At 36.9% G+C, this 20834-nt stretch overlaps 1 protein-coding gene across 1 annotated transcript; it reads left to right on the top strand.

Moving 5' to 3' along the window:
* The first annotated feature begins 223 nt into the window (after positions 1-223).
* Positions 224-20138, top strand: LOC149799260 (failed axon connections-like). The gene is made up of 5 exons (XM_089958567.1): positions 224-507; positions 1920-2116; positions 7198-7309; positions 8031-8168; positions 19331-20138. The coding sequence occupies exons 1-5, from the start codon at positions 346-348 to the stop codon at positions 19490-19492; spliced, it is 771 nt and encodes a 256-aa protein (XP_089814693.1). The 5' UTR covers positions 224-345; the 3' UTR covers positions 19493-20138.
* Positions 20139-20834: the final 696 nt, after the last annotated feature.

Here is a 20834-nt window from a genome sequence, read left to right as displayed (position 1 = left end):
TAACTTATATTGCCCGCCAAGGCCAGCCTGGGTTGTCTGCTTCGATGCGTCCATCGGCATGATACAGCAAGTAGGGCTTTAAAGGTGCAAACAAACTTAATAGTGACAAACTTAATAGTGACACTGTTATTCGACTTATTTACCAAGGATGGCATCGACCTTAAGAACACAAGTCTTGGTTGAGAGAGGCTATTATCCACATAGGTATATCGCGTCTTGTCCTACTTAGCATGAACTTTTACTCATGCATAGACAGCTGATACGTGTACATGTATATGTTATATTGGATATGGCCACAGCGATTTGATCACTGGATTTGTGTTAACACAGCGTATATAATAGGCAATGGCGCAATTCGCTCCAAAGGCGGAATGGAATGAGGACTGGACAAATGATACAGTGTATTTGCATGTGTTTCCAAGGTCATTTGCCAAGTCGGTGGTTAACATTTCACCATTCGCCATTAAACTTGAGTTATGGCTGCGCATAAACAAAATACCGTTTAAGGTACATGTCGGGTAATGCCATCTTAATTATGAAATTATTATTACAACGATCTCTCGCCAGACACTGAGGTTGCAAGCGGACAGAGACGGATGTGCAAATATCTTTGTTTTGTCTGGCCGTGATTCCGTTGGCTATTTTCTATTTTGTTTTAGCAATGTCAATTTTGGAGGGTTAAACCGTGCTGGAAATTTTTCCTAAGAAAAGAAGACATCTGAGATGATTCTACAGTTGACGTTGTATTGATCCCAGAAATATTGCTACAGCATTACCGTATGTGCTTTAATGTTACACCTCAAAACTCAGTCATTACTTTGCTCGAACGACTGTTCACCGCATCTTGCTATCATGTGAGCAGATGTGGTCAAGAATGAATCCAACGACACTGTCAAAGACTGACTCTAACGACACTGTCAAAGACTGAATCTAACGACACTGTCAAAAACTGACTCTAATAACACTGTCAAAGACTGAATCTAACGGCACTGTCAAAGACTGACTCTAACGACACCATTAATGACTGACTCTAACGACAATCAAAGACTGATTCTAACGACACTATCAAAGACTGACTCTAACGACACTGTCAAAGACTGAATCTAACGACAATCAAAGACTGACTCTAACAACACTGTCAAAGACTGACTCTAACAACACTGTCAAAGACTGAATCTAACAACACTGTCAAAGACTGACTCTAACAACACTGTCAAAGACTGACTCTAACAACACTGTCAAAGACTGACTCTAACGACACTATTAATGACTGACTCTAACGACAATCAAAGACTGATTCTAACGACACTATCAAAGACTGACTCTAACGACACTGTCAAAGACTGAATCTAACGACACTGTCAAAGACTGACTCTAACGACACTATCAAAGACTGAATATAACGACATTGTCAAAGAGTAAATCTAACGACACTGTCAAAGACTGACTCTAACGACACTGTCAAAGACTGAACCTAACGACACTGTCAAAGCGTGAATCTCACAACGCAGTTAATCAGAATACCCACTGTCTTTTCGATTTGAAAGAAAAAACAACGTGAATATGATTCGAGTGTATTGTTTGCTACATTACTAATTTCGATCATATGGCATAGTATTACGGCGGGCGGAGACAGTGACAATCGAAATTTCGTCAGTTTATTTCTTTCGCACGTTTTGTGTGTACTCCCAGCGGCTAAGTATCGAGACACATTAAATTAATATGTATTTTTACGGTAACGTTGGATGTATTTTCTTTCAATTTATCTGAGAACATTCATTCACCTTGACTTCAAAACCTGTATCCTATTGTCAAATTTTGTGGCGCATGAAATGACTATTTATGAAAGCTAATTGTGTCCCAGTGATATATATATATATATATATATATATATATATATAACTTTTATTTTCTTACAGGTTATAGATTACGATGGAATGAGCAGCAAGGGTCAGAGCCCGTTCATTTTCTTCAATGAGAAGGAGATACCTGACTCTAATTTCATCATTGAGTATCTTTCTGAATATTTCCACGTTGACCCCTCTCCGGGATTGTCCATTGCTGACAAAGCAGTAGCTAGAGCCTTCCTCAAAATGATTGAGGAAAATACGACATGGTGAGTGAAAATCGTAGTTTCAGTATTTACCCTGTGATACTTAATAATCACCGATAAATAAATGATTTGCCGTGTGATAACTGATAAGTATTGATAAACAAATGTGTTCTGAAGACAGATAGGCGAAATGTTTAAACCTGCTGACTATTTTAAGTATTACAGGTATATTTTTAAGCATATATATGAATCACTTTATTATATTGGGTGTGACGTTTGCTAAACCCATGTATTAAGACATGTATAGTTGCCGCGGCCATGTGTATGATATCTAAACATTGCTGCGGGCTAGAGTTAATTACGCAAGGTTACAGCAACCCGCCAGAGAGCGGAATCTTGAATCGACACAGGCGACTGATCGTGCCAACTAGACAAAGGCTCGCCGTATAAAACCTACGTGTTAAAGGTTTATTCAGAGATCAGAGGAAACCCGCAGGGTGAATGTGGCGTGTTGTCATCCGTCCCCACGTGGACAGAGAGCGAGAAGGACATTGTCCGCTAAGTTTGATTGGATCGGTTCACAGCGATATCCAATCGGAATTAAGACAGAGTTTGTGATTACAATTTAGATCCGAATTATAACTTCTTAAATCGCAAGCAAAATGTCAGTAGTTCTCCTGGGAAGGTTTCTGACCCAATAGGATTACTCCGAGAAAGCCACTCGTAATTTGGCGGTAAAACTTAGAAACAAATTCTAAGGAAAGACAAGGCATCGAAAAGGTCAGTGAAATATTTGCTTGATTTTTTTGCAGAATATTACGGCATCGTAATTGTAATTATTTGCAGTATGTATACTTAATTAAAAGCATCGTTTACTATGTAGAATTACCTTTGCAGTATTCCATTTACGTGTGTATATGAGAAATGGGCTTGAGTTTTACATAGAGATTTATGTAGATTGTTAGCTTGTGGTCAGAATTAATTTTGTAAGTCGCTATTAGGTTACTTCGTAGTAAACCAGTACATTTATTAATGCATTATGTTAGAATTTACACATGCTTGAATTGTTTAAGTATGTAAGATTAGTTACTATGGACATATGGATATATCAGAGCATGGATATTTGAATATTTGTGTACTTTGTATGAGTTGTAATGTAAAGAAATGCGTCTGATTGCTGTAATATTGTTTAGTATAATGGGATTAGGACTATGTACTGATGTGACGCAATTTATTGCTGTATGTATGAGAAGTAATTGATACCGTGCTTTTATTACGACGTTGTTTTACCGTACAAGAACGTATGAGTATTTCGATGTGAATGAATACGTGGCCGACGAAATTTAATGGCCGTTATCTGATGATAGGCTGTGTGTAGTGTGAGATGAAAGAGGTAAAGAAAATATTGTACCGTCCTTGTGTTTTCACAGGAAGCTTTCTAGAGGACATAGACCTTTGGGTTCGATTGAGTCCCGAGTCCTCAAGAGTTGGAGACGGAAGTGAAAGTAGCTGAAACAGTCGAAGTAGACGGAAGTCTAGTCGGTGGAGAGAAGGCGGAGGAGGAGGAAAAGGAACCTGGAGGAGAACGTGGAGGAGGAGGAGAAGGAGTATAAAGAAGTCAAGGAGGAGAAGAAGGAACTTGGAGAAAGTCGGGGAGGAAGAGGAGAAGAAATTGGGAGAAATAGGAGAGAGAAGAAAACCACAGATGAGTAGAATACAAGGACAGGTGGAAATCTATCTCACACTACTAATCAAGTGATGCAATAGGCTATTACATGGTCGATGTGAAGGAGAATAATTGTCAAATTTGAATCATTTGACTATTGAATTGTTATTAAATTGTTATTCGTTGAATTTCACTTTTTTGTATATTCAATCTATTAATCGTCGGCATTGCTGACTGGGGCCTCGGAGCTTTACATCTATCTTTCACTCATTTAACTTGCAATCAAAGTCGAGCCTGGGTGGGACTTCTATAATAATTTAAATAAACTATTGGGAGCACCCCAACCTAACCAAAACAACACTCATATTTCTTGTAATGCACGAAATGGGGTGATATTGTATTTATCTATGCTTTTTTGAAACTTAAATGTTCGATGGAGCCCAAAGAAAATTTTTAAAAAGCGTTCTTCATGTTTGCTTTGAATTTATTTCACGTGTGCAAAGTGCACTAATACACTATGAAGGTTGTTGTTGTTGTTGTATGGTTTAACGCCATTTTTCAGCACACGATAGGCTATACATGGCGGCCAGTATTAATGGTGGAGGAAGAACCAAGAAAAGCCCGGAAAGAACCACCGACCCACGAGAAGCTACTGGCAAGCTTTCTCACATATCCACATTAGCCGAATCCGAGACTCGAACCCACGCAGACAGAGGTGAGATGGCAGTGATCCGTAACGGAGAGCGCTTTAGACCACTCGGCCACTCGGGGCCCCACACTATGAAGGAAAAGAAATGTCTTCTTTCAGGTCAATCAGGCCTTTCTTTCATGAAAGGCCCGAAGCTGAGTATATAACTTAATTAAACTTTTTAAATTTACAATTAAAATATTCATCCAAAATATAGGTCAAAAAGTAAGATGTAACGCTTTTAATATCAATTAAATAAAAAATGTTTTGAAGTCATACAGTTTTGGTTCAGGCAGATACTAAAACCGAAATGGTTCATAAAAGAACGCATTTACTGTTGTTGCAAGTAACAGCTGCCTCGCTAGAAACTCAGCATTAAGAGGTTAGTGTTAAGACTGGTCGGCCTGGTGTCAGGATAAGGTGACTGGGTGGGATATCTTGCTACATGTCTGCGGCATGATTGCCCAAGTGCTAGACATCACTATAAACGGTCACACCGCAGACATCGTAGCGATGTGACTGACCAATTATTAAAGCTACATTAAAAATCCAAATCACACACACAAACTTGTTTTTAAAAAATAAATACCGAATCAAATTTGGTTCAGTCGCATTCGCCACCTGTTAGCTTGGAAGCACGCAATGAATGTTATGCCACTAAGTAAAATTGTATCTATTTCAACCAGTAATTAGTCAGTCAGGAACAGGTTCTTCTTTGGAAGCGACATCTATAGAAGAGGAACAAAACTGGTACCCCTGTACTCCGTCCTATTTTAAGGGATATACTGCCATCTCGCTTCTGTCGAATTGAGGATATTCTTGTGTACGATTTTGGTCCGAATAATGAAGTTAAACGATCACTACCATCGTCGTCCGAATGGTATTCCATCATTGTAAAAGCACGACCCAGATTAGTACTACATGTAAGACCTCGACGCTGATATTTATATTTTGGGCGTGTAAGTCTTCTGCCTAATTAACGGCACTGTGTAGCGTGTTTTAGATAGCTTCGTTTCGTTCAAGATTCTTATCATCCTTTTAACCGATTTCTGTGTTCCCGGCCTTCCATCTCATTCCAGCCAACTGAAATGTAGGCAAAAAGGAACGAAGCTCTCTAAACACTTTATCCAATATTAATATATTTGTGTTCGTTTCGTTAAAGAAGTATACTTCAACTTAACCCGATATTTTTGGCATTTCCCGGCTTCCATCGCATTCCAGCCAACTAAAATGTAGGCTAACGAAACTTGTAAACATGTCCATTTACTTGTGTGGGAATTTGAATTTAGTATGAAAAAGACATTAGAGGTTGTAAAGTCTGACTAAAACATTATAACTTTAATTTGTAGAAAAGCGCCGATATGGGTTGCCAAGTGTGAAAATTTGACTTGCTGTTCCGATGTTAAATGACATCGGAACACGCTACACAGCGCCGTTATTTGGTTATTAAGACCTAGACGCCCAAAACAAATATCAGCGTCGAGGTCTTACATGTAGGACTAGACCCAGATTTAAGTTTATAATGCAGCTCACCTTTGTGTAATGTTCGCTGCCTGTTGGTCACGTGAATCCAGTGATATATTTTATATCTGTTATTGAATTTTAACCGCCATTATTATGTTTCAGGTGATACATGGTAATGTATTCTTTCTCCTCTAACACGTGATAATGCTTATGATTTTATGGTGTGTTATTTATGTTAAGTTTGCATTTTTGTTGTTGTTGTTGTTTTAGATACAGACAATTTGGAAGTATATAACGAAAACGATACAATGCTTGGCTATAAATATGTATACGATAGCAGTGCAGTATTTCAAATTGCACTAGAGAACAGTTTATACAGGTTATAAACACAATCACTCAAGTGTGATGGAAACAAAAATATTAAAAGTTTGACAGTTATGCGTGTAAAAAGTCAAGTATAATTGAAGTTAAAAACCTGTGTATTTATAATACAGCTACTCATTTGATACTGAACTTCGTGCAACTGACATGAGAATCGAAGTAAAGATGCAATCGTGGTACGTATTATCTTACTGTAGGTAAATGCCGAGGTGCATGATTGCTGGCCGTAACTAGCTCTATATTTGACTCGAAAACAAATTCAGACCGTTGTTCCTGCTGTTGCTCCTGGTATCGTTGTTGTTATTATATGTTTACGTGTGTTCAGTTCGTTGTTTCCTACACGAATGGTAAATAATACTATGGTGCGATTTCATTCATAGTGAAGAGTAAAACAAAGAGTTATAAATCTTCTTGTATTTCCATCAAACACATAATTATCGAGTATACATGCATCACTTGTACGTACAAAATAAAGCAAAATTTTCATATAATAAACCTACATTTAAAGGACAAGATTTATAGTAATTCAAAATAGCTATATATTGAAGCTGTATAAATGTATCCCTCTGCATAAAGGACGATATGTTTTGATTCCTTGAGTGTCTGTTTTAGGCAAGTTTCATTGTACATTCTGATGATACCTGCGGCACTTGCGTTATCTCCCATTATTTTCCAGAAAGACTTCAAGTGGATTTAGATAAAAGCTTTGAAACAATTATTGGATTATGTAACAATAAGAGAAGCTGTATACAAAAAATTTTGAGGAATGGATAAAAAATTGATGAAAAGCTTCTAAAAATGCATTAAGTGATATAGGGAATACCAGACACTGTTTCTCAAAGGCATTCCTTATGTGGAGATCCTTGTTCATATGAAACAGTGCAGTAGAATAGATTTAAATGTGTCAATATGTAATATCTAAAAACATCAGCCTTCTTTCCACAGGCCAATTTTCATCTATCGTTACGTGGAACAGCCAGAAGAGTATGCGCAATATTTTATGCCTAAAGCTTCTGCAGATGTCAAGGCCGCTTTGCAGAAAAAGCTCCAAGTTTCGGCAAGTCTCTCTCTCTCTCTCTCTCTTTGAGACTAGTATTGTAGGCATATACTAATTTTCATGCATATCTGATTCCACCATTGTGTCAGCTATAGAAAATATACGCAAATCATGTGCAAACCTTTTGGCTTCTCTGACTTGTTCTCTTGTTTTGTTTGCTAAAGGAAACATATGATATATGGCTATCGAGTGTGTATCTTTATTTTTAGCAAGTTTATCACCCTTTTTCTCCAACTCCTCCTCCTTACGGCTCATAGCTTAGGGAACATTGTGCACGTGCAAACCTGTAAATTCATTCATACAAACGAAGCAATACCAGAAGGATATCAGAGGTATAATCTAGAAAATAATTTTTATAAAAATCAACCACAGATCCGTAACTAAAGTTAGTACACTGTCGACGTTTAGAAATTATAACGCCATCATACATCTTCGTTTGGTATTATCAAATATTTGATACAATATAAGATTTCTTCTGCGATGTGTTTTACATTGTTTTTATTTAGGGTTTGTTATTGCTATTTTAGTACACTTGTTGATTCATTTTAATACAACAGCTGTAAGGCTCATTCTTAGCTTTTTGACGCCATATATCACGATTTTTCTTTATTTCTTTTGCATGTTTTCCACGAACATTGTAGTGATTATAAAACACACCGAATTGTGTCGTCATTCCTTCAAAGGTTCATTCCTCTTTACAAAATGAACTGCTCTTTCTCAGGTCAGAGACAGGGCACAGAAACATGGAATAGGTCGCCATTCTTCAGAGGAGGTCCATAAAATAGGATGTGATGACATAAGGGCTATTTCGGCTTTTCTTGCAAATAAGAAGTTCCTCATGGGAGATAATCCAACTCTAGTAAGTCCGTGCATGTATTTTTTATCATAATGGTATTGCTTTGGTTACAATAATTACTGTACGGAAAGGCTAGAGAGAGGAAGATAAAAAGTGAACTTATTTACATTATCAAGTACTGAAAAATTTTCATTATCTTTTGCAAGAAATTGAAGGTGATATATTTTTCATAAATCTGATCCTAACGTACGGCTATAAGTAAGCGTTGCTGCTACTAGGCCTGATAAATACGTTTCATTGGATTCAGTAATTGCTTGCTATAAAATCCTACATATTGCTTCACGACCTTTCTGACGAATTCAGCTTGATATTCACAATGAAGAGAAAAAGCGACATATTGATGCTAGCTTGTGATTTCCATAGACATTTTTATGATACACAAAACATTGTCGACAAATGTATCATTAGAGTGTTGCCAATCAATGTTAATACAACTATTTTTCGAAACTAAAATAAAAGCCTTTTCTGACATGTAGTTGACCTCTCTGGAGTTATTGTTAGGTCCATTAATCACTCATTTCCTCTGAAGTTTTGTTTTTCTCACAAAATCTTCCACAGGATAAATTAATACTGAGAAGGGAGGCATGGATTGAAGAACTATTTTTTACAAAAAATTTAATTAAATTTAAGAATCATTGTCTTTGGGCTAAATGCAAGTTACATTTTAATGAAGATAATTATGCGTTACTATTGGGATAGAAACAATTATTTTCCTGACTGATAAAGAGGACGGAGACTTGCTCACAACACACATCACATCAGTATCAATAAGGGCGGTTATAACCCACCTGTTAACTACAACCGGCCACTCTCACGTTAATACCGAGAAAGATGATGGTAAATGCAATCAATGAGCAAGTTATGGAACATCTGGAACAAAACAAAATCTTTTGACTCGTACATTGTGGCAAGCGAGAGGAACGACTCGCCGAGACGAGAAGTTTGCCAATATTATTTTTCGAGAAAAGCAATCACTGGGTCTCCACTATTCACTAACACTTAAGGCACAGCTATAAACCTTAATGAAAATTAAATGCGCTAACTGTAAAGGACCTCACCACCCTAAATCATATGAATGCCCCCTAACTGCTCGTGAATTTGCTATAGTACAACATATGGATTCGAACCACACATCAGATAAAGAAACAAGACTAAATAACATTCAGAATCCAAAAACCCCAATCCTCTCCCCCCCCCCAACAAAACCACAAATTCAGAACTGATTATTGCCACCAATTAAAAAAAAAAACAGATCCCCCCCACAAAAAAAAAAAAGAAAAAAAAAAAGAAAAAATAAATAAAACATAGCCAAAATGAGAATAAAGAAACCAGGACAAACTAACATAAGCAAAAACAGCACCACTCAAACCAAACACCCCCCTCCACAATAGCTTTTAGTAGGCATTATACTAATAACCAGGCACCCAGATATCAAATAAACCAATTATCCAAATCCACTAGCACACCAGAGGAAAGGAATAATCAAGCCACCAAATCAAATAGGTACTCTACAAATGTTGTCCTCCGGTTCATTAGTGAATTTGCTAATAGCATTGTTCAAAATACAAAGAATGATCATGTCCTAATCGACATGACTCATCAAGTGCTAACCAAATTAATAAACAAATTCTTTCCCAACCGAAACTCGAGATCATAGTAAACCATACCAATATCATAACAATAGTAAATATTAATAATCAATATGTATCCCACTCAACGTTAATGCTTGACACTGTGGCAGTGGAACTGCCGCGGGATCATTAAGAATATCCCCGAGCTAATCCCAAAAATAAACTCTGACAAACCTAAACCTGACATTATCTGCTTACAAGAAACCCATCTAACTCAGGCCTCTAAGACCACCCACAAAATTCCAGGATACTCAACTGTATATACTAAAAATAGAACAAACGGTAAATTAAAAGGGGGACTAGCAACTTATATTACTGACTCCCTTCCAAACACCTCAGAAATTACCCCAGATCAAAATCAAGACGCACCTGAACAAATAGAAATTCAAACCATCATGATTAACACTGGCCAGCATACTATAAAACTGCTAAACGTATATGACCCAGGGGGAGATAATCCAATAGCAATCACTCACTATACGAAAATGACCATTGACAAAGAGGAAAATCTTATTATATGCGAAGATTTTAACGCCCATAACGTAAGATGGGGAGGAATAAGGCAAAACCTAAGGGGAAAACTACTTGAAAAACGGACAACCGAATCAAATCTAGTTATCCTTAACGATGGAGCAGGAACAAGATTAAACCCCATCAAAGGTGCACCATCAGCAATCGACCTCACCATAGTCACTCCTAAAATGGCCCAAATCTCTGATTGGGAAGTTGATCAAAGCAGTACCCTTGGAAGCGACCACTTCCCTATCCTACTCACCCTCAATATAATGACACAAACATACCCAACTAACAACATACCAAGGTGGAGGTGTGACAAAGCCGATTGGGATAAATTTAAAATCGCCCTCTCTACAATAACTCTAGCAGATCTTTATAATGATAACATCGATCAATACAATCTAAATGTAATGAACGCCCTAACTGAGGCAGCTAAAATAAGTATACCCAGAACAGGAGGACAACAACTTAAACCAACTGTCCCATGGTGGAACCAAGAATGTAAAGTAGCTCAAAAACTTTTTAAAAAAGGTCCTTAATCGATTTAAACACACAGGGAACTCCAATGACTTTAGGATTTACAAAAATAGGGGGAAAAAAATGAAAACAATAATCCAAAATGCAAAATCCTGGCAAGCCTTCTGCTCTTACATAAACTTCAAAACCAACGCATAACAGGTATGGGACAAGATAAAAACAATAAAGGAGAAAAGCAAGCAACCAACTCCCAAATTGACTTGAAATCTAACTAACAAAGAAAAAACAAACTGATTGGCATCACACTTTGCAAGCATGATCAGCAACTACAACCATACCCAAAAATTCCATGAGCGCCGCCAAAATGTAGAACAAAAGTATCCAAACGTCTTCTCCGACCTAGGATCCAAAGAATCTAAATTAAATGAGGACTTCACAATAGCAGAATGGATAGCTGCACTTGCTAAGAAAAGGCAACCTCACCCGGAAAACACCAACATGGCTATGAAATATCCAAAGACATCCCGGAAAACATAACCGAAATCATACTAGATCTACTTAATAATAGCTGGCGGAAGGGCCAACTACTTAAAAGTTGGAAAAAAGCTATCGTCATTCCAATACCTAAACCTGGCCAAAACCCAAATGACATCAATGCATATCTCTAACTGATAACATATGCAAAATAATGGAAACCATGATTAATGACAGACTAAAATAACATCTAGAAATCAACAACTACATTGCAGAAACACAAAGCGACTTTCGCAACACAAGATCCACACTGGACCAATTGTTTAGACTCGAAGCAAACATGAAGTTAGCATTAAATGCAAAACGCAAATGCAATAAACATCTAATCGCAGTATTTTTCGATCTAGAAAAAGCATTCGATTAGGTCTGGACAAAAGGCCTTATTGCGAAACTTAATCTATACTAAATAACATGCCGCATAGATAACAGGATAGCAGACTTCCTAACAGATCGGAAGATATTGACAAAAGTAGGGGGTCAATATACAGATATATATAAAACCTAGAAAACGGTAGGCCACAAGGTAGCGTGCTTAGGCGCACTTTATTCAACATCATGGTAAACTACCTTGACACTATAATTAACAAAAAATAAGGTAGATCTATCCCAATTTGCTGACGATAGTGGGGTTTGGAAAGCAGGCAATCCAAACAGCAAAACAGAAAAACAGTAATAGAGCAAATACAAGATAGTCTTAACCAAATAGGTTGGTGGGCAGATAAATGGGGTTTTAAAATATCCAACACTAAAACAGAAGCCATTATGTTCTCGCCACACAATAGAAATACCATAGAATACCCTAAACTTCACATACAAGGGAAAATAATACAATTTGTCAAAATAACCAAATTCCTGGGAATGTTCCTTGACGAAAACCTAACATAGAGCAAAAATAGATTACGGATGCCAAGTCTATGCATCAGCTAACCAAACATCACTTAGTAATCTAGAATTCAGACAACATAAGGCACTAATCATTTGCACCGGAGTACTAAACTCAACCTCCCTAGAAGAGCTCCAAATACTGACAGGAGAACTACACTGCAACTAAGAAGAAACGAAAGCATATTAAGATATGCCGCATTAGTTTCGATCCACAAAACAAGCCATCCCACCACGAAAATCATCCAACAAAGTAATATCCCTTTTATTAAAAACTGAAACCACGACCACCCGGTGCAAACAAATTCATGAACTAACTAAAGATCTTATCCTATCCTACCCACTCTACAAGCTGAACAATGCAGTTACCCCGACTCAACACCATGGACGGGAGGTAACCCTAATTGTAACACAATAGCCCTTACTTATGGCAACAGGTACATGATATAGAGACAAAAATATTAGCCTAGCTAGAAGAAAAATACATAGGGTACACCAAGATATACACCGATGGCTCAAAAATTACAAACCCATACAAAACTGCTGCGGCAATAGTAATCCCTGAAACCAACACAGAATTTGGAGCTAGATTACCCGACAGCTGCTCCATTTACAACAGCCAAATTATGGGCCATTATTGAAGCTCTAAAATTGATCCAACTAACAAACACTAGACAAGCAGTTATCATTAACGACTCCCTTGGCGTCATCAACTCGATTAAATCAAACCACGTTATCACAAGAAGCAACTTCCTGAAGGAAACCAACCACTTAATTAAACATCTGCTAAATAACAAACATATAACAGAGTTCATGTGGGTGCCCTCCCATATCGGACTAGCAGGTAACGATAAAGCAGACCAAGTAGCTAAACACTATCTCCATGAACCTGACTCCATAGCATTGTACTACAGTGTCCAAGAATTGTATAGCATCATCAGAATTAAAATCGACAATATGTGGCAAGAACAATGGGATAGCAGCAAAAAGGGACGCAAGCTATACTCCATACTAAATAAGGTCGCAAGACATACCAACCCACCACAACTCGTTAGAAGTCAGGATCAAAAACTTATCAATAGGATACTAATAAGCAAATCTAAATTAGCCAGCAGCTTTGGGAAATAATTGACAATCAACATAAATTCAAATGGCAAATATCCTTTGCACTGTCCACTCCAAGAAGATTTAGAACATGTTTTTAACAACTGTCACAAGTAAGGAACCCAACGAACTAGGTTTAGGACTAAACAACATAAAATAGGGTCCCCACCGACCTATCCAGATTTCCTCAAAGAACAAAACTTAAATAAGGACATAACTTACAACAATATTATTAACTTCCTCACCGACATTGGGGAAAAAGGGGGATTTAAACAAAAATGCATGACCCGCTAAACAATAAATAAATACCATTCAATTAATTACAACTAGGGGACAGGCTAACAAACTAAATGTAAGGAACAACAATACCAGTGTCTTTTACATGTCTTAGCGACCCGAGTATTCGGCAAAGATATCTGTCTTATCAAAATAGATTTCACCTGAAAATAACATCACATAAATAACTCTATCCACAAGCTAGGATAATAATCAAAACAAAATAAGTCCAAACCTACCAAAACTAGTAGACAGGCTAACAAACTTAAAATTAGGGAATAAAAAAGAACAGATGTCTTTGACAAGTTTTAGCGACCTTGTATTCGGCAAAGATATCTGTCTTATGAAAATAGATTTAGCCTGAAAATAAAGTAACATCACATAAATAAAACAAAAAAGGAACAATTATCATAACTATTAGACAGTCTAATAAACTTAAAATTAGGGAATAAATAAGATCAGATGTCTTTGACATGTCTTAGCGACCCGAGTATTCGGCAAAGATATATGTCTTAATCAAACAGACTTAGCCTGAAAATAAAATAACAACTTACTAATAGCCTCATCCAAAAAACTAGGAAAATATATCATATATAAAGATAGATTAGCAAGTACTTAGCCCAACCCTAAACCCACACATATAGAAACAAATAAACTGCAATAACCCTGAATCTAAATTTTTAAGAAAATATTTTCTTTTCTTGTATTTTTTCTTTAAAAAAAATTAATTATTTATTTTTCTAGGGCACCACAGTCCTACAACGTGAAATTAAGGACACTAACATCTTTTCCTACCGCAAGGTGACCGCAGATTATATGTAGCACAACAAACGCAACTGCACTAAGGCACAGCCTCTCTTCGAGGCACTAAAAACAATTAGAACACCTAGATAAAACCCGATAAACTAGAGTATATAAGGTGGTCTAAAATGCCCAAGACCATCAGGCCTCGCTGCACAAGGCGGCAAAGTCTATTAAGATAGGAAAACTTACTGTAACCCCAAAATTAATACCTATAAGGTGGTCCGAACCCCAAGGACCATCAGGCCCGACTGCACAATGCGACAACCAAATACCTATCGAAACTAGTTAGGACCCTAAACTTAAGAATATATGGGATGATCCAAACCCCAAGGACCATCAGGCCCAGCTGCACAAAGTAGACGCATCATTAACCTTGGAAAGTTTAAATAACTATTCAAAAACGGGTGAACTCAACCAAGAAACAAACCCCCCAAATCAGACTCAATAGATAAAGTTCAAATACCCTACAGACTAGCACTAAGCGGTCACTGGTGCGGTACTATCTTTATTTTTAAGAAACGGCACAGAATATATCTCCAAAAATCCGTAAAGACGACAATTCATTAACCTTTTGGCAAAAGAGTCAAAAAAATGTATACCCTGGATGAACCAAGGTGCCTTCCTAGTGAGCAGGCTCCTCCCTGACCGAACCTTCCTCCTCGCCACCGCCGGACGTTAAATTAATGAACGTGCATAGCACATATAAAATACATGAAGGGAGAGGCACTGTTTCCTCTCTTCATGAACAATTAATTAACCCTCCACATGGGACAAAAACCTAGGTGTCCCGATATGACGTCACAGTGGTGACCAATCGCTACTGGCGTCACATGCTGTTTGGTTGACACCTAGCGCAGCTAATGCAAACTGAATTGCTACCTTTAACTCGAGTGTGTGCTGGTTCTATCCCCACTCGAGTATAGCCTTACATTCAGGTCGCTAGGGTCTATGAAGCCAGTCATATTGATCCAAGACCTAACGGTTCATTTAAATAGTGCCTTTTATGCACAGTAATGCCTGGGGGATGAGGTTCTAATCCCTTCCCCCGGGATCAATTAAATAGTCCGCTGATGGACATTAACCAGACGTACATGCCCGTATGGGCGAAAACCTCTATAATTTAAATGATGATGATGACAGACCTCATGATCCTAGATTTTCGTAAAACCTTCGACAGTGCATCAACACAGAGACGACTGGCGAATTATAGGCTATTACATTTGTATGGGAAAATATGAACGATTTTTTTCTAAGATATGTTGCACGACGTTTGATGGACAGTATAGCTCCGACATAATGTGTTAATATTTTCCAATACATCTGTAGTAACTTTTTTATTATACGCTTTCTAACTAAGGCGGACTAATAAAAAAACTCACTACAAGAAACAAAATAATCGAATTTCTGCTAGATTCCAAATTAAATACACAAGGGTATTTTAAAATACAAAGAAATAGTATTCATGCGTTCATAGATCGCCCATTTGGTAACGTACTGCGCGCTCATGCATCCATTTAAAAATGAAATCTCAGTTGGGCTACTCAAATATTTAATTTTAGATTCATGTTGTGAATGACTGTGCCTTAGAACAAGTTTTCCAGTTGATCTGGAATAATGTGATTGGTTTTTCGGTCGATCCAAAATTGCTTATCTAGTTGTGATGGACTGGATTTATTGGCTGGGTTGGTTCTGTACGATGTACATTTGGCAATAGGTACAGGCCTTGAAGCAAACTGCATATATGTTTTGTTCTGTATTTGGTGGTTTGGAATTATAAATGGGACAAAATAAGAAATTCTTTTGTTTGACATTTTCACTAGGACTCAAGATTAATTATTGTGTTTTCTATGGGTAATACAATATTTTTATGCACTGTCACTTTCTTTTTTTATTATTTAGTTACCCCAGATATATGGCATGCATATGACATTTACTATAAATCCAAACATTTTGTTTGAAATGATTAACAGGGAAAATTACAAGCAGCTTGGGTGTGATAGCCTATTTCACCAGTGTAATTTAAGGCTTCTTGGGCATCTTGACCTCTTGACCCAGAGGCTCTTGCTTTCCTACCACAACCCGCCTTCTTCAGACGCATTATATTTCGAATTTAGGGACTGGACTGTCATTTAAAATGGGACATGTGAGAGAGATGGGATAACCTATGGCCTTAAAAATATATATTCTGTTTTATAGACTCGTGAGAGTACGGCTCATAATGTAACTATTCGATTTGCGAATCATTCTGAACATTTCTGCTAAATAAACGTTTCAGTTATCAGAATGGTATTTTCAATACCGCGTGTCTCACGTTTGCCATAAAGCCATCGTGTATCATGAAGCCATTGTATATAATGAAGTCATCGTGTATCATAAAGTCATCGTGTATCATAAAGCCATCGTGTATCATGAAATCATATTGTATCATGAAGCCATTGTGTATCACAAAGCCATCATGTATCACGAAGCCATCGTGTATCATGAAGTCATCGTGTATCATAAAGCCATCGCGTATCAAAAAACCATAGTGTATCATGAAGTCATCGTGTATCATGAAGTCATCGTATCATAAAGCCATCATGTATCACGAAGCCATCGTATATCATAAAGCCATCGCGTATCAAAAAACCATCGTGTATCATGAAGTCATCGTGTATCATGAAGTCGTCGTGCATCATGAACTCATCGCTGGACATCGTGGATATTACGTTTAGTCGTTTGCTTGGTTGAAAATTTATGTTTTGACACCGTTAACTCATCCATGTCGTCAGTTTTATCATCTGTACTTTTAAATGGATCAAACGGCTTGCTTTGTGCATCGACAGACAAATCTATAAATCAAACGTTCAGGCGTCTGCTACATGAGCGTACATTATTTGTTACACAATAAAAGGTAAACGATACTATTTTTAGACACGTGTCGTGTAATATGAAGCAGTGCATTACAACGAAATATTGCACGATTCTGGCAATGTAAAGTGAATGGAGAAAAAAATGAGCACATAATAAATTAAGAATACACGATATACAGGGTAACATCTTGACAGCATTAAATTGTAGCAGACAAATATATAATAACGTATCACAACAGAATGTAACATTTGGAGTTTTCTATGATTCTGTGCTGGAGCTACTGATGTTCCTGTTAAAAATTAATGACACCGGGGACAAAATGCTTTTGAAATACTACTCTTCGCCTATGAAAGCCTGCCATAGTTGGTATATCATTTATAGATGAATGTGAAGGAAACACGCCGACCTTAACATACTAGTACAGGCATTATCTTGCCAGATAAGTTTAAACCTCCAAAATGTTATTTATTGAGGGTAGCGAATATGAAGAGACCAATCATAATCAACCACATAATAAAAGGACAAACATTAGTAAGTGTGTTTGATTAACCGGAGTCGCCGTCACAAATAAACTGGGTTGTTGAAAATACGTCAACAGTATATTCTGCAATGCAAATGCATGATTTGGATACGTGCCAGGAAAACTTTGAAAGAGCCTGCAAACGATAAAGAGAAAAATTACCTCGCATTCGTTCAACCCACTTTGGAATATGCCAGCTGTGCAGTGAAAATGAAATAGCAACATACATCTTTAGATTGAGGACAAACGTGTTGGAAAAAACAAAATAAACAAACAAAAATAAATCGTACCTCACTTCATATTGCGGTAAAAGGGAGAGACATATGTTTGTAACCAGTACCTGTATGTATGTTTTCATTGTTCATACTACAGAACATTTAATGACTCACCTTGACTGTGAACTTGAGCGACGGGGCCGGTACCTTTTGCACACACATATAGTGATCTCATTCAAAATTAGTAAATAGAAGAAGAAAAAAGACGGCTCTGAATCGAGTTATGAAACCTCCGCACGACATAGAAAAGAAAGTAGATCATTCAAAACTTCCTGGTTAACGTGATCACATCTATTTAACAGATGTCAACTTGTCAAATTGTTATTGAGAAATGACAGAACGGGAAGAAAATAAAATATTCGTGACGCACTAATCACGAAACATTATATTGTTAAAAGAAGTAATTTCATATATCGTTTAGATTCAAGGTTTTTATTATCAACGTGAGTATTCATTATTGTGTTTCGTTTTTTTTAATAATCAATGTGTATTTTTCTGACGTCCGTTCTTTTCCTATTTTAATCAATAAAACTCCGAAAATTAAGTTTGTGCTTACCGGCATCATCAACATAACAAAATGATGAATGATGCACCATGACTATCATGGAGTAGGGACGTTTTCTGCAGGATAGATAAGGGTAGTTAGAAACGAGGGTACATAATTGTAGTTTGATGTTCAGTTGTTCATTTTTTGAAATAATTTTGGTTCTTTATTTCGGTAAGTAATTATCAAAACTTAACCGCGTCACATGGATGTCAGTCACCATATGTACTTTTCTTTAGGTGGCCTGTTCTTTATGCATTTGTACCAGGATAAATGAGGAATAAACAGACATGTACAAGTTGATACATCCGTAAACTCGAATAATGATCCGTCCTCTTGAAATGAAGTGTTCGGGGTCGACATACTATATACGTTGTAGAATCAACTTAGCATGAGATAATTATACAAAACGTGTCGAACAAACCACATGCACACCGAGTGACATATATTTTACTATAAATTGATTTAATATACTGGACCTATTTATTGTTCACTTCCTCGAACGTGTGACCTCTCTTTCTCTGCTGACGTCTGAAGTCGTAACCTTTGGCTATGTTATCGAGGTCGACTAGTACCAAAATATTAATTTCGAGAAAGTTTGTCTAAAACCAGATATGGGATTCACAATACGAGGGTCTTCAGTATTTTTTATAACCCTTTTCATCGATGTGTGTTCCTTCATTTACATTGCAAAATGAAATAAGTTATATCTGAAAGTAGTTGTCAATCAACTTTTGTTTTTTTTACAGGTGGATTGTTCTTTGTTTGGGCTGATGACCCAGATAGTGTGTGTTCCGATGAAGTATCCCGAAAGAAAAATTATAATGGAGGAATGTCAAAACATCAAGGACTTCGTAGACCGGATTATTAACCAGTACTGGTCGGAATGGCATGAACACTGTGAACTTTGACATTTTGGAAATATAATCCAGAGAAAGATTTATTGATCGCGGTTGACTAAGGCTCACTTTATTAGTTAATCTAGATCACTTTGAACGACTACTGCGTTTACATGTGCGATGGTGTCGCGGTGCTTACGAGAATTTTGTTTTTAATTTTCCTATAGGCGAGGTAAACTAGATGCAGTGACATTTATCAGCTCCTACACAAATCAAATACTGTTCCATTTATTGTAAATTACGCCCTTGAAAATCACCTGACCGCAAGACAAATCCAGTCGTTGTTTTCGCCCTGGAGGAAAATAATAAAAATGGATGTCAGTCAGACACTCCTAGTGGTACAGAAATTTTCAAAAGTTATTAATTTGTTTCGAAATGCTGTCATTTAAAAAGTAAAATAAAATTTTGTGTTATATATCGATGAACTGTAAAACAGATTTCAAAAGATAAACAAGGGCACGCATGGACTTCCCATTGGTAGATTACTCGCGTACCAATGTTGCTCCTAATCTGTTATTTTATTTAAGCAAAACGAATTCAATAACGTCATTTCAATTCTCTATAAAATAAAAATTTCAGTAGCCAAAGATAATGATGTTGCCCTGAAACTAATTGCAAAATAAAGTACGGGTAGCATTTGCCTGAGAATTGAAAAGAAGTTTTTCATAAATTTATTGATTCGTTTTACATCCAACACAGAACCAACCGCTTCTTGTTCTCAGTTTTTCTACTCTTAGACGTTTATGATGAAAACAAACCATGACTAATCCTACAACAGTCATTTTATGCAGAATTTAGCTTAGCATGCACTTTCTTGCAACCCGTTTATGTCACGAATATATATTTCGTCACGCAGATCCGCGAGACACAATAAAAGCACGATATAGCCTACTATTGTATTAAATGCACCTTGTTCTCCACACAACTTAACATCGGGGATATTGTAATACACTTCGTCTATCAGTTAGTCATAACCTCCCGAGCGCTCACTTTACCTAAAGGATCTTTGTACGTATATCTACATTACAGATAGATATAGTGATAAGACAATTTTACTAAGGATGCGGGTGATAAATCTGTGCCACAAGTATCCACCTCCACATAATCGAACAAAAATGAAGTCTTAATACCCATACCTTTACATAAACATACAAACATAACATTACAAAGAAGTGCAGATGGACAAAAGAACTCATTCGGAGATTTTATGATAAACTTCTTATGAAATGAAAGAACATAGGATATTTCAAAGACACGGAATTGTCAATAGGCATACACACAATAATAAATAAATGCACAATTAAAGCAGTTTTAATACGAATTTGCCTTTGGCATGCGAAGCCATACAACGTCC

Source organism: Sinohyriopsis cumingii, chromosome 5 (assembly GCF_028554795.1).
Source record: "Sinohyriopsis cumingii isolate HCF-2022 chromosome 5, ASM2855479v2, whole genome shotgun sequence".
Taxonomy (NCBI): Eukaryota; Metazoa; Mollusca; class Bivalvia; order Unionida; family Unionidae; genus Sinohyriopsis; species Sinohyriopsis cumingii.
Note: the sequence above shows the minus strand (reverse complement) of the source record. Positions and strands in the feature narration are given on the sequence as shown.

Excerpts from the sequence above, each read along its gene's own strand:
- LOC149799260 (XM_089958567.1), top strand. The coding sequence starts at position 346 with ATGGCGCAATTCGCTCCAAAGGCGGAATGGAATGAGGACTGGACAAAT. Across the intron at positions 2,117-7,197 it reads ATTGAGGAAAATACGACATG|GCCAATTTTCATCTATCGTT; the intron begins GTGAGTGAAAAT and ends TTCTTTCCACAG. Across the intron at positions 7,310-8,030 it reads AGAAAAAGCTCCAAGTTTCG|GTCAGAGACAGGGCACAGAA; the intron begins GCAAGTCTCTCT and ends GCTCTTTCTCAG.